The sequence below is a fragment of the Trachypithecus francoisi genome, unplaced genomic scaffold, assembly GCF_009764315.1.
Source record: "Trachypithecus francoisi isolate TF-2019V2 unplaced genomic scaffold, Tfra_2.0 Lachesis_group2, whole genome shotgun sequence".
In the NCBI taxonomy this organism is placed as follows: domain Eukaryota; kingdom Metazoa; phylum Chordata; class Mammalia; order Primates; family Cercopithecidae; genus Trachypithecus; species Trachypithecus francoisi.
Genome location: NW_022681465.1, coordinates 117,831,098 through 117,849,504, shown reverse-complemented (window position 1 = coordinate 117,849,504; position 18,407 = coordinate 117,831,098). Strand labels below are relative to the sequence as shown.

Below are 18,407 nucleotides of genomic sequence, written 5' to 3'. Positions count from 1 at the left end.
GCACTCTGTTATATAAATTTTATAGTATGTAATTATTGTCTGATTCTAATTTGTCTTACTGACAACCTAAAACATTTATTTCTAGCTACTCTTTTTCTTCCAAATGGTCTCATTCAGTGGCAGCTAAATTCTAAGAGAATTTTATTGATATTAATCCTAAATGACAATATCATAATATATTTGAGAAAGAAATTATCAAGTGACATCATTTCCTTAAAAAAGTAAAGAATATTTTACCTGAAATAAACTAAAGGATAATCTTAAAATCAAACAAAATATTTTTTTCACACTACTACACAATTATTATCAGAAAATCCTAAGTAAACTGAAGGTTAAGTTAAATTTCCTAAGACAAAACAGCTAAAATGAGTATAAAAAGTTTATTTTAGAATTTTCAAGTAAAAAATCCTACAACATCACTAAAACAAACCGTAAGTTCAAAAGAAATGAGAATATCCTTAGGACTTCTTATGGAGAAGATTTTACTCAGTGTCAATATCTAATTCTACTAAATATCTGCTTAGGGTTCACATAAATGCCCTTAATAATCTTTCATTAGATTTTAAGATCAAGCCATCTTAACTTGCTGATGCTAAACATTCAATTATCATACTATGAGTATTCCTAACATTAAGGTTATTTGCAGTCTCTTAAGGACACATCTAATTTTCCTAGTTCTCGTTATTTAATCATCTAAAAATGCCAAGAAATTAGTGAAACATACCAGAAGCCACATAAATAAGTAAGTGTCAAAAAAACCCCGGAACTACTAAAACAGCAAATCTTATGCTTTCAGTCTTGAAATACAATAGGGCAAAATTGATTAGTGTTTAAAATAATCTCAACTATTTAATGACTATCCATGTAAAACATATTCACTACCTCTCTTGTCACTCAATCTTTAAAGAAAATGGTAAATTAGGTATAAAACAAGCAACTTAATTTTACATTGCACTTCAATACCAATTCATCAATGGATTAATCAATTACACATCTTATGTAGAAATTTCCCAAATATATCATTCAGTTATATATGTACATCTTTCTTCATCTCCAATAACATGTTTTAAACTCTCTAGTAGTAAAAACCTACCTTTGAGGTTCTTTGAAGTTGATCACCAACATATGTTTTACGAAACTGATCCAAGAACCACAGAATTGCAAGCTCTATTTTCTCATTAGAACACCGAGGCAATCCAGTATCCATTAAAGATATAAGCTGAAAAACTCTTCATGGGGGGGGGGGAGGGGGGAAGCTTCAGTACAAAACCTTAGAGAAACGACATTAAAACACTTACCATAAATGTATATGATATATAATCACTGTAAAAAGTGGGAAAATACAAAAACACATAAAGAAAATATTTTTTGAATCATCTGAAATCCTACTATTGAGAGATATTACAACTTGGTCTAATTCCTTCTAGCCTTTTTTCCCTAAGACATACACACACATGCACATAAATGCAAAACTCTGTATGTATATACAGATATTATTTTACTAAAAACTGATAAAATAAATGCATGGCATACACATAAAAAATCCTATACACAGATATAAATTTTCAGTAAAAGAAGAATGATATTAAGTATGTAGTCTAGTATTTCACTTTTTAACTTAATCTTATATTTCTAAATAATTATTTTGAGGTTATGACTCAAAGTTCAAAAAAATCCAGACGTACATCTATCAAAAGTTATATTCCACCCTTAATGAATAATAAAATTTTACCTTAAACTACAAGGTGATCTTAACAAAATCAAATATTTCTAACACCAGCTAAACTATTATTAAGAGAAAATCATAACTTTTCTATTTATTATTATTCAAAACTATTATTAGGAAATCATAAATGAACTGAAGATTATGTTAAATTTCCTACAGAAAAAGTTTAATTCAATATAATGAAAAACTTAGTGCAGAACCTCAAAAAATAAATCCTTCAGTATTATCTATTTTCATTAAAATTTTCTGGTGGATGACTGCCAAGTACCTTGTGCTAACAAAATCAATATAATATAATACTTTTTCAAGAGACAGAAGTAGAGGTTGTTGAGGAAGCAGTACCCTTTTCTAATTTGCACAAAGAGAGCTCTGCCTAGCCCTGACACATCCAGTTTTCCATATATGCACACATGAACATATACACACACATTATTAATAGTTTATATTTCCTTTCAGATAATGTTTTATGTATGTACATGCAAATATGACTACAGATTCTCCTCCCAAACCTTCTGAACACATAGAACATATTACCCACATGGTTCTAAGCTTAGCTTTTTCCATTTAACAATCTATCTTAGAGCTCTTTACACATCAGACATAAGAAGGTTCCTCATACTCTTCTGAAGCTGTTTAACATTCCATTATATAAATACACCATAATATTTTCAAACATTCCCCTACTGATGGACGCTAAAGTTGTTTACAATTTTTTTGCTGTTACAAAATGCTGCAATTAACAATCTTGCATATGTCATTTCACACATGTCCATCTATAACATACATTTCAAAAAGTCAAGCTACTCACTCAAATGCATAAATTATTATAATTTTGATAGCTATTACCAAAGTGCACTCCATAAAAATTAAAATAATTTATACTCTTACCATCACTCCATAAGAGTATCTATATACATACAGACAAGATAATTCAGGATGACAGAAAATTAGAATTTCTGGAAAGTGGAAAAATGGCATCTCAGTGTATTTTAATTTGTATACCTCTTATGCATGCGAGGTTAAAAATTTTTCATGTCATTTTCTGTGACCTGTTTGCTCATATACTTTGCTGATTTTTTTTCCATTTGGTTGTCTTTTAATTACTGAGTTTTACAAATTATTTACACATCAGAGGGTGACCTCTTTGCCTACAATTGAACTGTAAACAACTTTGTGTTTCAATTGTCTCTTGGCTTTATGACAAAGGTCCCCAACCCCAGGCTGCAGACCGGTACTAGTCCGCGGCCTGTCAGGAAACAGGCTGCCCAGCAGGAGGTGGGCAATGAGCAAGCAAGCATTATCGCCCGAGCTCTGCCTCCTGTCAGATCAGTGGCAGCATGAGTCTCACAGGAGTGCAAACCCTACTGTGAACTGTGCATGTGAGGGATCTAGGTTGTGTGCTCTATATGATAATCTAATGCCTGGTGATCTGAGGTGGAACAGTTTCATCCTGAAACCATCCCCTGCCCTGGTCCATGGAAAAACTGTCTTCCGCTAAACCAGTCCCTAGGACCACTGCTTTATAATGTTTAATGCCATGCAGAAGTTTTTGTTATTGTTTTTCTCATGCAGAAAATTTGATCAATTTTTTCTTTCATGGATTTTGCACAATAGCAAGGTCTTACCTGAATCTGAGGAATTTTGTGATTCTTTTTTTCTACATTTACCTCTATGATACACTGGGATTCATCTTGATTATACAGTGTGAGACAGGGAGCTAACATTATTTTTTAAAGATGCCTATCCAGTTGCTTCAAAACCATTTATTTCCTGTAGAGTTTATCTTTTGTTCACCATTATGAAGTACTTATCATATATACTAGGATTCACTTATGCATTCAAAACACTTACTGAACCCTTTATTCTTTTCTACACTCCATCACACTAAATATATCCTGACCAATTATTTTTACCATATTATTAAATAATTTTCCAAAGCACTGTTTTTAATGGTTGCATAAAAGTAAGGCTACATCAAAATTTAATCATCTTATTTTGGATAAAAATTCATTTTTCTAAGTAAAACATAACTACTTTCCCCTCCTTTACCCTCAATGACTTCTCGAAACAAAATATCTAAGTCACAGCATACGAACTTTTTCAAAAACTTGCTATGTATTGCCAAAATGTTAAGAAAAAATATTTTGACAAGCGTTTTTATAGTGATTATTTCCTATATTTATAAATAAAGCTACTTATTTAAAAGTACCCTTTGCATACCAAATATCCTCAGTACTGCTACGATTTACGGAGAACTTGCTAAGGAATTAGATTTAAGAATTAGATTGTTACAACCAGGTTTTGAGGATTTTTCCCTAAAATGATGTTTGATACGCTTATCCTCTAATTTTGAGAGGAGGAGTAAAGCTAAATTTTAAAATCTGTGTACTGGTGAATTAGCAGATTATTGGAGTAGGTTTTAGTTAAATAAATAGATGTATACATCAAACTTCATCTCTGGAGCCAAGTGATTTGTCAAGTGACTTAAAGAAGGTGTATCTTGCTTTTAAATTCTTTACTGCATAGGACCTCCCTTCTCCTACTCAAGTTCTTTGTTGATTTTATGTACTTTCTCTTGTTTATTTTTATTTCCTTTTTATAGCACACATTCCCAAATTCAAAGAAGATGTGGAACAAAAAGTCTGTTGTGGTGCCTTTATAACTCATATTAAGCTGGTGATCTGCATTTGCCTAAGAGGCAATGATATCCCCACCAGGAGGAGAGTAGGAATGAGTTCCCAGCAGGGTACACAATCCATCTGTCAAAGAAGTTTTAGCAGTTGTATAGGTTCAGCTGCAAGTGTCTGAAATCCAAAATAACAATGGCTTAAATAATATAGTTATTTATTTCTCTCTCAAGCAAAAATCCACGGTAGTTCCCTAAAGCTAGCTGGTGCTCCATGATGTATCAGGGGCTCAGGTTCCTTCCATCTTATCACACTTACCTCCACAAGCACTTTGTAGTCTAAGGTAGCTTCTTCAGCTCCACATTTGGTCTATATATGTTACACATAACACGTTCATTTACACTCAACTTCCCAGAACATAGTCACTTTGCCATACCTAGCTGCAAAACAACCTAGTAAATCTAGTCTTTATTCAGAGTGGCCATCTGCCCAAGAAAACAATCAAGCACTTTATTATGGGAAGGGAAAGGAAGAAATGAAAGACAATTGACAGTCTCTACCACAGTGCCCCCTGAAGATGTGCTGCCACCTCTAACAAATGTATAAGACCAATGCCTATACATACCAATATATACAGGTTTAGTATCCCTTTGCTGAAATGCTTCAAACCAGAAGTGTTTCCGATTTTTAATTTTTAAAAAATTTGGAATATCTGCATTACACTTAACATCTAAGCATCTCCAATCCAAAAATCCATAATCTGAAATGCTTCAATGAGCATTTCCTTTAAGCATGACCTTTGAGATTCATGTTGATGCTCAAAATGTTTCAGATTTTGAAGCATTTCGAATTTCAGATTTTTGGATTAGGGAATGCTCAATGTGTATATAATATCCACTCCTAGTTCCAATTTATTGTCCTACATATATTATTCCTTTATCTTAAATTGTTTTTGGTAAAAAGCACAGAATAAAAAGATAAATAATTTTTGATCCAAGTATAAGCATGCCATTTCAAATACAATGAAATGAATTTTGGATAACTGTTCTGAATTTTCCTAGGTATCCAACTAAATAAGTATTTCTTCAGTCAACAAATTTGAGGGCCCACTATATGTCAGATATGTGTTAGGCATTCAAAATACAAGAAAGTACAAGACATAAATATCCCCAGTCCTCTAGAAATCTGTAATCTATAAAGAAGAAGACAAAAGAAGCAGTTAGAATAAAGAATGACAAGTTCTATAACAAATGCTATCTCCTAATATTCTAGGATGGAACAAGGCAAAGCCATAAATTGTTGCAACAAAGAGGAAAGCATGTGTAGCCATCTAAAGGGGCAGGGGGCTGGGCGTGGTGGCTCAGGCCTGTAATTCCAGCACTTTGGGAGTCCAAGGCAGGCAAATCCCTGGAGGTCAAGAGTTTGAGATCATCCTGGCCAACACGGTGAAACCCTGTCTCTACTAAAAATAAAAAAATTAGCCAGGCATGGTGGCAGGCGCCCGTAACCCAGCTACTCAGCTGTATAATGTTCAACATGGCTATAATGTAGTGAACGGCAGAAAATGAGGCTAATGGGACAGGCAGGAGCCAGATAATGAACAGCCTCATAAGCCATGTTGTTAATCTCAAAAACAATGAAGTCACTGCATAGTTTAAGCAAACATCCCAGTGAAACAGTCCAATGGGTGTTTGGAAGTCAGAAGACAAGAATTACTGAAACAAAATACAATCACTGAGCAATGCTGAGGGCCTAGTTGAGGTTAAAAACAACAAGTGACAATGGGTCCTATCCACAGAAGTGTGCAATTTCTTTTACTATCACTCAATAAATTCCCTCAGGGTTAAGCTTTTGCCACACAGAGGAGATAAAATACAGCAGTAAGCAAAACAAAGCTTATTCCTTCCCTTACTCTAGTAGAAAAAACAACATCAAGAGGTAGTAAGTACTATTAAGAAAAATAAAGTGGGGTAAAGATGTTATTTTGGATAGGGAGGTCAGAGGAGCTCTCTGTGAAAAAGACATCTGAGTACAGAGACCTGACTGAAGCGAGGGAGAACAGTTAGCCCTTGAACAACACAGGTTTGAACTGTGCGGGTCCACTTATATGCAAATTTTCTTGCACCACTGCCATCCCTGAGACAGCAAGACCAACTTCACCTTCTCAGCATTTAAGCCTACCCAATGTTTAAGATGAGGAGGAGGAAGACCTTTATGAAGATCCACTTAATGAACAGAAAATTTATTTTCTCTTACTTATGATTTCCTTAATAACATGTTCTTTTCTCTAGTTTATTTTGTCAGAATACAGTATATAACACGTATAACATACAAAATATGTTTTAATGACTATGTTATCAATAAGGTTTGCAGTCAGCAGTAGGCTATTAACAGTTAAATTTGGGGGAGTCAAAAGATATAGGCAGATTTTCAACTGTGTGGGAGTTTGGTGCCCCTGACTCCCTCATTGTTCAAGGGCCAAATGTACTATACAAACATCTGGAAGAAAGTATTCTTAGCAGAAGAAAGAGAAGTGCAAAGGCCCTAAAGTGAAAACACACTGGTAATACTCAAAGGACAGCAAGGAGGCCAGTGTTAAATGGGAAAGGGTAGGAATGAGGTCAGAAGTAGCACAGGATACTCTGGGCCATCACAAGGGCCTTGAAATTGGTCTCAAGTGTGATAGGAAGCCACTGGAGGCTTATGAGTAGGAAAAGGGGAGAAATATTATCTGATCAGAAAGCAGTTGAAGTTATTTACATAATAGTAGGGTTTGGGAGAGAGAGGAAAACTCTGAGCTAGTTATTAAGGTCTTCATAATGAGGGATGACTGGGAGATGAGTAGGTGAGAGCAATGAGAGACAGAGGATGGCACAGCTAAGTAGAACAGGTCTGAAAGAAGCTAGCACTCTACTAGCACTAGTGGATTATATTTATGCCTAGTGTTCCACTATTGGAACACTAAGCATATGGGAGTTATTTATATCCTACTGCTCAAGGTCATAGCCAAGGTCTGATTGCAAAAATTAGAAAAAAAAATGCAACTGCGTGCATAAATGGGTTAACAGGACACATGATAAGACAAAATCCCCAAAGAATCTCTCAAGAAGTTTTCATTTTAGTCATGACAAATGAAACTAAAATGACTATAAAATGTCTTTAATTAGAATTATGTGGCCTGAGTATAATTATATTTATTTGCTATGTTTAAAGTAGTATGTTTCAATCATAACATAAATCATCACAATGTTAGGAGCTTTTATGACTCAAACTTTTCATGCCAAAATAGCACATAAGTTTTTGGCAGGAGCTTCACGATCTCCTAATTTGGTAGTGTTCTCCGAGGAGCTGGAATGCTATCATATACAACATATAGAAGGCCACAGTACTTGTAGTTCCAATTATTTGGAACATCTTCATATGAAAGTGTTTTGGAATTTTACATAAGACATCATTCTTAATTTAGAATCTCAATATTCTAAAATGCCTATTTATTTCCAGACCATTGGGTAAGTCCTAGAATACGCCCCACCTTGAATTTGCTTGGCCCTGCTTGCACACCCACCAACCACACTATCATCTCTCACCTCACCCCTGGCTTCAGCCACTTGTTTTGTAGCCCCAGAAAAGATTCACACAGTTTCTGCAGTTACAAATCTTCCCAGAAAAGAGAGACAAACCACCATTCCTGTTCATAGCTCCAACAGGACCAATTAAAGCTCCGTCTCCCCAGCAGCTCCTCAAAGAGGCCAGGAAACACAACTAAGAAGTGTGGAAAAGTTAAATCCCCCAGGAGTAGACATTAACTAGTAAGAAACGAGACACAGAAAGAAGCCAACGGATATACACTGCTTGTCCTTACTCCCCCAACCACGAGTTGTTCTGAGGCACAAGTGGTTTCATGTGGCCTCTGGGGAAAATTCCTATAAAAGCAAGCAATCAGTTGTATTTTCTCAGTAATACACCACCTTACATAGTTGGTTCTCATTATTCATGGTAGTTATGTTCTATAAAGTCACTGTGAACACTGAATCAGAGAATAATGAACCATTGCTCCGAGGTAAAATACAGAATTAGGTTCCTGCAAGCCTCTAGTGACAACATTTTGGTCAATGGATTACAATCTTGTTTGATGTGTGTTTCTGTTTAGAGAGGCTTTTTCAAATATACTGTTGACTTGTTAACACTGAACTTAGACACTACTGCAGTATTCACAGTACTCCCACTGGTGCCCAGACAAAGAGAATCTAACCCATGTATGGCACATGATAACCTTCTTGTATTTAGGAATACTAAATAGCACTTTAACAATACAGCTGGGCTATTTTAAACACTGAAAGCACCAACAAAAAGCACAAAAGTACGACAAATGTGGCTCTAAACAGAATATAAAAAGGACAATTCTTTGCAGTACGAGAGCTGAAACAAGGCAGAGTATCACCTGTTCAACCTCAGCTGGGAAAGTGCAACACAAAACTCAAATTTCTTCATCCCTATGCACATGTCTGCAAGTGATCACCAAAGCACCATGAGGACTGATTTTGGGGTTAGAAACACATTTTATCAAGTAGGCAAATTCACAAAAAATGGAACCCAGGTATAATGAGGATTGACTGTATTTGTTTTCTCTTATTGTCTCACTTACTTTCCCTTTCCTCTGATTCTTTCTTCTCTAAAAATGTACTCTTCTCCCTAACCTCCAGAAAAATATTAGCCCATGAACTTCACCAAAGGCTCTGTTTTCCAGGGAATGCAGGCTAAAACACAAATCTTAGTTCAAAATGTCCAATATGTTTGCTGCTTAAATAAAAAACTAATTTTTTTTTCTCATTGGCAAATGTACACCTACTTTATTTCCTAATATACATTTTCTCATGAGATAGTGGCAGTGCGTGAATGCGTGTGTGTGTGTTTTTTGAGACAGAGTCTTACTCTGTCGCCCAGGCTGAAGTACAGTGGCACGATCCCGGCTCACTGCAAGCTCCGCCTCCCGGGTTCATGCCATTCTCCTGCCTCAGCCTCCCTCCCAAGTAGCTGGGATTACAGGCGCCCACCACCATGCCTGGCTAATTTTTGTATTTTTAGTAGAGACGGGGTTTCACCGTGTTAGTCAGGATGGTCTCGATCTCCTGACCTCATGATCCGCCCACCTTGGCCTCCCAAAGTGCTGGGATTACAGGTGTTAGCTACCGCGCCCAGCTGTGTATTTCCCTACTTGATGATTAAACTTTAAAAAAAAATCAGCTGGGCACGGTGGCTCACACCTGTAATCCCAGCACTTTGGGAGGCCAAGGCAGGCAGATCACCTGCCAGGCAGATCGGCAAGGCAGGCAGAGTTGGAGACCAGCCTGATCAACATGGAGAAACCCCATCTCTACTAAAAATACAAAATTGGCCAGGCAAGGTGGCACATGCCTGTAATTCCAGCTACTTGGGAGACTGAAGCAGGAGAATCACTTCAACTCAGGAGGTGGAAGTTGCAGTGAGCCAAGATCGTGCCATTGCACTCCACCCTGGGCAACAAGAGCAAAATTCTGTCTCAAAAAAAAAAAAATCGAACTATAGCAAAAAGTATGCCTAATTTCCACTTTATTAAATGTGTAATGTCTTAAAAGATGGTGCAGAGGCAAATTTTTTGCTTGGTTGAAAATTAACTAATGCTTTTTAAGGAGGCCCCAAACACCTATTATTCATATTTTCAAGTAATTTAATTTGATACAGAAAATAATAAATCTTAGAAAAACTAAAAATATTCATGGTCCATGAAGATTCACATTTTATTGAAGAAATAGTTTAAAGGTTGAAAGGGAATGGAACAAAATGAAATTTTTTATCCAAAAGTACAACAGATCTATTAAGCATTTAGAAATATATTTAAGAAGAATAATGAAGGAGAATATCACAACTAGGTATAACAATTTTAAGGTCTTTAATAGGATAAAAATACATAACAATATACTTCTAAGACCAATGGAAAAGTACGAAAGGCCTGAAAAAAAGATGTAACAATTTTGTGTAAGATATAAGTGGCACTTCAAATCAGTAGAGGGTAGGATTGGCATTAATTGGAAATCTTGGAAAAAATAAATGAAACCAAATGTCAAGATATATTAAAAATAAATATAAAAAGCTATTAATAATACCAAAGAGAGCTGGGAGAAAATACAGGTGGATAATTTTATTAACCAGAAGTGGAAAAAAAAATCTTTCTAAATATAGGCAGCAGAGAAATATGAAGGAAAAAGTCCACAGATCTGAATACATAATATTTAAAGCCAGTAAAGAAGAAATTTCTGAAGTAAAAATATGGAGAAAACATTTTCAACATGAGGAGCAAAATATTAAGATCTCTGAGACACATATATATATACACACACACACATACATACATACATACATACTGAGCTCTTACAAATAAGTTAGAAAAGATCATCACAAAAGAAAAGCAGGTAAATAATATAATCAATATAGATATAAAAGTCACAAAGAAAAAATGGCAAAGCTGGAAGTGGAAAAGAATGTTTGATACCACTAGTAACCAAATAAATACAAATTGAAACAATACATTTGTTACCCATAAACTGGCAATAATATGAACCCTACATGGGCAGCTCAACCACTAACAAATGTTAACTATCACACAATTTGGGTTCAGCACAGTGGTCCCCAACCCTTTTGGCACCAGGGACCAGTTTCCTGGAAGACAATGTTTCCATGGATAGGGTTTGGGATGGTGTGGGGTGATGGTCTCAGGATGAAACTGTTCCACCTCAGATCACCAGATATTAGATTCCCGTAAGGAGCATGCAACCCAGATCCCTCACATGTGCAGTTTAGGGTTCAGGCTCCTGTGAGAATCTATATTCCTGCTGATCTGACAGAAGGCAGAGCTCAGGCGGTAATCCTTGCTCACCTGCAGCTCACCTGCTACGCAGCCCAGTTCCTAACAGGCCACAGACCAGTACAAGGGTTGGAAACCCTTGGTTCAGAGGATACATTGGTTCTTTTTCAGAAAACCATGTGGTAATGAGTACTGAAAGTCTTTCAAATGCTACATAACCTTTGACCAGCTATTCTGCATTTAGGAACAAACTCTAATGAAATTATCTCAATCGACATAAAGATACAACTAAAAATAATTTAGTTATACCTATAAGTAATTTGTAATAAGAAAAAATTGAGAAACAACCTAAAATTCCAAAAACAAGGGTCTATTTAAATTATTGTACAGCTTAGAAAATTTAATGTCCAGGTAAAATGTTGATATTGTGCTTGATTTTAAAAAGTGGTGTTGGGGTGTGTATGTGTGTGTATGTGCGTGTGTGTGTGTAATATATCACTAATTGCCAAGCACTGTTCTAAGCATTTAAAAAAATAAATTCCTTGTAACAGCCCAAAATAAGTTAGGTATTATTATTAGCTACATCTTATATTGTTTCGCAATGTTTAAGAAAAGTTGAAAAACACACATGCAGCAAACATATTCCCATACACATTAATTAAAAAGACTCAAAGGGACTTTACAAAATAACAGTAGTGGTCATCTCCAGATTAACACATAATTTTCATTTTCATTTGAATTTTTAAGTCTTCAATAAAAACATATATGACTCTAAGGAGATTTGTTATTAAAAATAAAATATATGGAAAATCAATTCGCTTGTATTATTCATATATAGAAATTTTCCTCAGGTTAGAATAGAAACTTGAAGAGAATAATTCAACTGCTTTTTCCTAAGGCTGTGGCCAATAGGTGACAAAACTTGCAATGGGTAATTGACTACCTAGTACTTTCTGACTAGATGCAAGTCATCTAATTTTACCACCTTTCCAATACACACTGGATGTGACTGCTCAGATCCTAAGTAATAAAAAGCAACCTAAATCTTTATCACATTATTTGCACAAATATGTACAAAGCATTTTGAGTCTATCGCTTATTAGAGATTTGACTTCTACAAATCACTTAACCTCTGAGTCTTGGTTTTCTCAGCAATAAAAAGGGAAATAATACCTTCCTCAAAGGCCACATACAAAATGTCTTCGCTCATAATACTTGTTCAATAACTAATTTTTTTAACTATTTAGCAAAATTCAGTAAATTACACAGTTCTTACTTACCGACAGGATAATTCTCCATCCATAGCATCATGCTCATCTGTACTGGTATATGTTAATCTTCCTCCTACAACTGTCCCAACTAAGTATATCAGCCATGCAAGACGTCCTGATACAGAATAAGAAAGAAAAAAGTTTAAGAAGTATTCACAGAAACACAGCTTATTTGGGGGGAAATTCCAAAATTAGCACAACGATCTACTCTTCCAAACAAGTGATAAATCACTGTGAACTCAGTTCTTGATAGAAAGCAGATGGGTTTTAAGTTTATCAAGGCAGCAGAACAGTGAAAATGCCATAGAATTTAGAGCCAAATAAAACTAATTTGAATCCCAGCTCTACTAAGTTGCTATGTGATCTTGCATAAGTTACTTATCTCTTTAAGTCTTAAGGTTTTCATTTGTAAAATGGAAAAAACAATGTCTACCATGAAGACATGACTGAAAATAAATTTGAGTACAAAACACTAAACTGTCTAGGACCAGGTCTGTTATTCAGTCAGGTCATACTCTTATGATCCAAGGACCAACATCTTTTCTGAATGGTCAATGTCATGATAGTACCAGTGTGATCATTTTAAATATTTCCCCTGCTTGGAATATAATAGACAGTAATAAATTTATTCCTTCTGTATTTTTATGCATGATGTATAAAAAAATCCAAGATTTCACATTGTTCTGACAGTACAGTCAACTTCACAGCTGATAGCAGTAGAGGATTAAATAGCTTTAAAGCAGTGGCACAAATGGCAACATCTACAGTTTTCATAAATCTTACTTTGGGGGCAGCTGAAATTGACTAATTTAGAAACGCAGATATTTACTGAATGATTTTTGCTTAAAGTATATTATTTTACATCTCTGGATTCATTGATCGAGGTGATCCTTCAGTACTTTTGAGACCTTTATAGATAATTAACAACATAAAATTATCTTGCTAAAAACAAATTTTATGCTATTCTTGGAGACTGATTTTTCAAAGATAAGAGGGCTATTTCATAATACTGAAATCAATTGTTTCTCATTAAGAAACCTTTTCAAGTAAAAATGCTTTTTTAAAAGGTATGGAACTGAACAATGAAGAAAAGAGGCCATCTGTGCTTGTTAGAACACTCAGGAAGGATAAATAAAAGGTAGAAAAAGAACACATTCTTTCTGTTTTCCCACGGATACTAGCAGTTATTATTATACTACAATTAATCAACAACTCTTTTATAAATTTTTGGAGAGACACATCAACCTTTTAGGGTGACAAGATTCCTGTAAATTAGAAATCTAATCTGGCAAGTATTCACATCCTTTATTCTCTCACAAAACAACAATAAATCAGAATTGACCAATTATGCAGCCTTATACATTAGGAATGTGAAATAGATTAAGTAGGAGAACAAGAACACTAATTTAATCAAGTAATCCATTGAAAAACAGACTCAAGTTTCATCACATATAATTCATGACAAAGGTAACAGAACAAAAACTTCATGTAAGAAGCTGAAAGTATCCAGAAAGTTACCTTATGAATTTCAAAGTATTTTAGGGTCAATATAAAAATCTATCAGAGAAAGTCTACCCTGATGACCCTGCTTTCTCTGTGGGCTCTATCAAGTGGCAGCTGCTTTTTCTTCCACCTCTCATGTACTTGGGCCTTGAATATGGAGTAGATGATCTTCACGTTCCTCATTTCTACTTAACATTTTATCTTTCTTCATCATGAAAGCATTCGCCTTCACATCTTACATCATCAACAACACTAACAAATATCCCTTCTTATTGCAATTTACTCTCCTGCAGATTATTTCCCCGTTTTTTGAAAGTATTGGTTCTTGGCTGTCACTCTTTCTAACAATATTTATCTCATAATCACTAGTGATTTCAATATCTACAAAGATGAATCTTACAATTCCAACAATCCTTTGTTCCACTGGGAATCTTCAATCCATGAGCCTATCACTTTTTGAACAGCTTCACTTAAATATAATTCACATACCATACAAGTAACCCACTTAAAGTACATAATTCAATGTTTTTTAGTAAATTAACAGGGTTATGCAAGCATCACCACAATCTAATTTTAGAACATTTTCATACTAGCTGTCATTCTGCATCCTACCACCACGCCCCTTGCCCCTAAGCAATCACTAAGCTACTTTATGTCTCATTAAATTTTTCCCATTCTGGGCAATTCATATAAATGGAATCATACAATAAGTGAGTGTTGTGACTGTCTCCTTTCACTCAGCATAATGTTTTCAAGGATCACCCATATTTTAGCTTGTATCAATACTTATTTTTCTTTATAGCTGAATAACATTCCATTATTTGTATAGATCTTATTTTTACTGATACACCATATTTGTTCATACTTGTGGTGTACATGTTGATATTTTCTTACATAGGAAGAACGTGTAATTATCATGTCAGGGTATTTGGTGTATTTACTGCCTCAAGTATTTGCCATTTCTGCGTTGAGAAGAATTCAAATCCTGCCTTCTAGCTATTTTGAAATTGTTAACTATAGTCACCCTACTCTATCAAACATTATAACTTATACCTTTTATCTAACTGTATGTTTATACTCATTAACCAACCTCTCTTCAACCTGCCCCACTCCCCAGCCCACCCACACACCATTCTCAGCTTCTCCTATCATTCTATTCTTCACCTCAATGAAATGAATTTTTTAGGTCCCACATATGTATGAGAACACATGGTATCTGTCTTTCTGTGCCAGGCTTCTTTCACTTAACCTCCAGTTCCATCTACGTTGCTGCAAATGATATGATTTCATTCTTTCTTATGGCCTAATGGTATTCTACTATGTATATCTACCACATTATTTTATCCATCCATCAATGGGAATGTAGGTTGATTCCATATCTTTGCTATTGTGAACAGTGCTGCAATAAACATGGAAGTACAAGTATTCTTTTAACATACTGAACTATTTTCCTTTGGATAAATGCTCAGTATTGTGATTGCTGGACCATATGGTAGTTCTATTTTTAATTTTTGAGAAATCTCCCTATTTTCCAAAATGGCTGTTTTAATTTTCCCATTCCCACCACCAGTGTGTAGGAGTTCCCTTTTATCCACATCTTTGCCAGCTTCTGTTCTTTTTCCTGTTTAATAATAATCATTCTGACTGGGGTAAGATGGTATCTTACTGTGGTTTTGATTTGCATTTCCCTGATGATTAGTGATGTTGAGTATTTCTTCATATACCTATTGGCCATTTGTATGTTCTCCTTTTGAGAAATGTCTATTCACGTCATTTGCCTGCCATTTATTTGAATTATTTGGTTTTTGGTTTTTGTTTTTTACTGTTATTTGTGATCCTTGCATATTCTATTCCTCCCTAATCAGATAGTTTGCAAATATTTTCTCCCACTCAACAGGCTCTCTTCACTCTGTTGACTGTTTCCTTTGCTGTGAAGGGGCTTTTTAGCTCAATATAATCCCATTCGTCTATTTTGATCTTCGTTGCCTGTGCTTTTGAGGTCTTAGCCATAAAATATTTGTATAGATCAATGTCCTGAGGTGTCTCCCATGTTTTCTTCTAGTAGTTTTATAGTTTCAGGTCTAAAGTCTAATCCATCTAGATTTCATTTTTGTATATGGTAAGAGATAGAAGTCCAGTTTCATTCTTCTGCATCTGGATATACAATTTTCCCAGCACCATTTTATTAAAGAGGGTATCCTTTCCCCAATGTATGTTCTTGACACCTTTGTCAAAAACCAATTGGCTGTAAATATATGATTTATGGGTTTTCTATTCTGTTCCATTGGTCTATGTGTCTGTTTTTATACCAATACCATGCTATTTTGGTTACTATGGATATATCACATTTCATTTACCCATTCAGTTAATGGATACTTGGATTGTCTCCATCTTTGGACTATTATAAACAATACTGCTATGAACATTTTTATACAAGATTTTATGTGGATGTATGTTTTCATTTCTCTTGAAAATACCTAGAAGTGGAAATGCTGAGTTACACGGCACCTCTCCTTTTCACATTTTGAGGAACTGCCAAAATGTTTTCAAAAGCAGCTGCACCATTTTACATTCCCACCAGCAATGTATGAAGATTAAATTTATCCTAATCTTGCCAACACTTGTAGTTGTCTTTTTTTTTTTTTGAGACGGAGTCTCGCTCTGTCGCCCAGGCTGGAGTGCTGTGGCCGGATCTCAGCTCACTGCAAGCTCCGCCTCCCAGGTTCACGCCATTCTCCTGCCTCAGCCTCCCAAGTAGCTGGGACTACAGGCGCCCGCCACCTCGCCCAGCTAATTTTTTATATTTTTTAGTAGAGACGGGGTTTCATCGTGTTAGCCAGGATGGTCTCGATCGCCTGACCTCGTGATCCGCCCGTCTCGGCCTCCCAAAGTGCTGGGATTACAGGCTTGAGCCACCGTGCCCGGCCTGTAGTTGTCTTTTTTATTATATCCATCCTAGTTGGTGTGAGGAGGTATTTGATTATAATTTTGATCTGCCTTTCCTTAATAACTAAGGATGCTGAGCATCCTTTCATGTGTTTAGCAGTCATGTGTGTGTCCTCTTTGGAGAAATGTCTATTCAAATCCATTGCCCATTTTTAAGGGTTGTCTTTCATTACTGGGTTGTAAGAATTATTTATGCCCTTTTGACTTAGGATTGTCTTGGCAATGCGGGCTCTTTTTTGGTTCCATATGAACTTTAAAGCAGTTTTTTCCAATTCTGTGAAGAAACTCATTGGTAGCTTGATGGGGATGGCACTGAATCTATAAATCACCTTGGGCAGTATGGCCATTTTCACGATATTGATTCTTCCTATCCATGAGCATGGTATGTTCTTCCATTTGTTTGTGTCCTCTTTGATTTCACTGAGCAGTGGTTTGTAGTTCTCCTTGAAGAGGTCCTTTACATCCCTTGTAAGCTGGATTCCTAGGTATTTTATTCTCTTTGAAGCAATTGTGAATGGAAGTTCATTCCTGATTTGGCTCTCTGCTTGTCTGTTACTGGTGTATAAGAATGCTTGTGATTTTTGCACATTAATTTTGTATCCTGAGACTTTGCTGAAGTTGCTTATCAGCTTAAGGAGATTTTGGGCTGAGACGATGGGGTTTTCTAAATATACAATCATGTCATCTGCAAACAGGGACAATTTGACTTCTTCTTTTCCTAACTGGATACCCTTGATTTCTTTCTCTTGCCTGATTGCCCTAGCCAGAACTTCCAACACTATGTTGAATAGGAGTGGTGAGAGAGGGCATCCCTGTCTTGTGCCAGTTTTCAAAGGGAATTTTTCCAGTTTTTGCCCATTCAGTATGATATTAGCTGTGGGTTTGTCATAAATAGCTCTTATTATTTTGAGGTACGTTCCATTAATACCAAATTTATTGAGCGTTTTTAGCATAAAGGGCTGTTGAATTTTGTCAAAAGCCTTTTCTGCATCTATTGAGATAATTATGTGGTTCTTGTCTTTGGTTCTGTTTCTGACTTCAAACTATACTACAAGGCTACAGTAACCAAAACAGCATGGTACTGGTACCACAACAGAGATATAGACCAATGGAACAGAACAGAGTCCTCAGAAATAATACCACACATCTACAGCCATCTGATCTTTGACAAACCTGAGAGAAACAAGAAATGGGGAAAGGATTCCCTATTTAATAAATGGTGCTGGGAAAATTGGCTAGCCATAAGTAGAAAGCTGAAACTGGATCCTTTCCTTACCCCTTATACGAAAATTAATTCAAGATGGATTAGAGACTTAAATGTTAGACCTAATACCATAAAAACCCTAGAAGAAAATCTAGGTAGTACCATTCAGGACATAGGCATGGGCAAGGACTTCATGTCTAAAACACCAAAAGCAACGGCAGCAAAAGCAAAAATTGACACATGGGATCTAATTAAACTAAAGAGCTTTTGCACAGCTAAAGAAATTACC

The 18,407-nt window shown here is 35.6% G+C and overlaps 1 protein-coding gene across 1 annotated transcript in view; it reads right to left on the bottom strand.

Moving 5' to 3' along the window:
* The window catches only part of RANBP17 (RAN binding protein 17), a 455,080-nt gene that overhangs the window by 359,627 nt on the left and 77,046 nt on the right, over positions 1 to 18,407 (bottom strand). Inside the window, exons 13-14 of the mRNA XM_033180282.1 lie at positions 12,475 to 12,580; positions 1,094 to 1,229 (exon numbers count right to left, since the gene is read on the bottom strand). Of these exons, the coding sequence (XP_033036173.1) occupies positions 1,094 to 1,229; positions 12,475 to 12,580 (242 nt within the window). The remainder of the gene's footprint in view (positions 1 to 1,093; positions 1,230 to 12,474; positions 12,581 to 18,407) is intronic.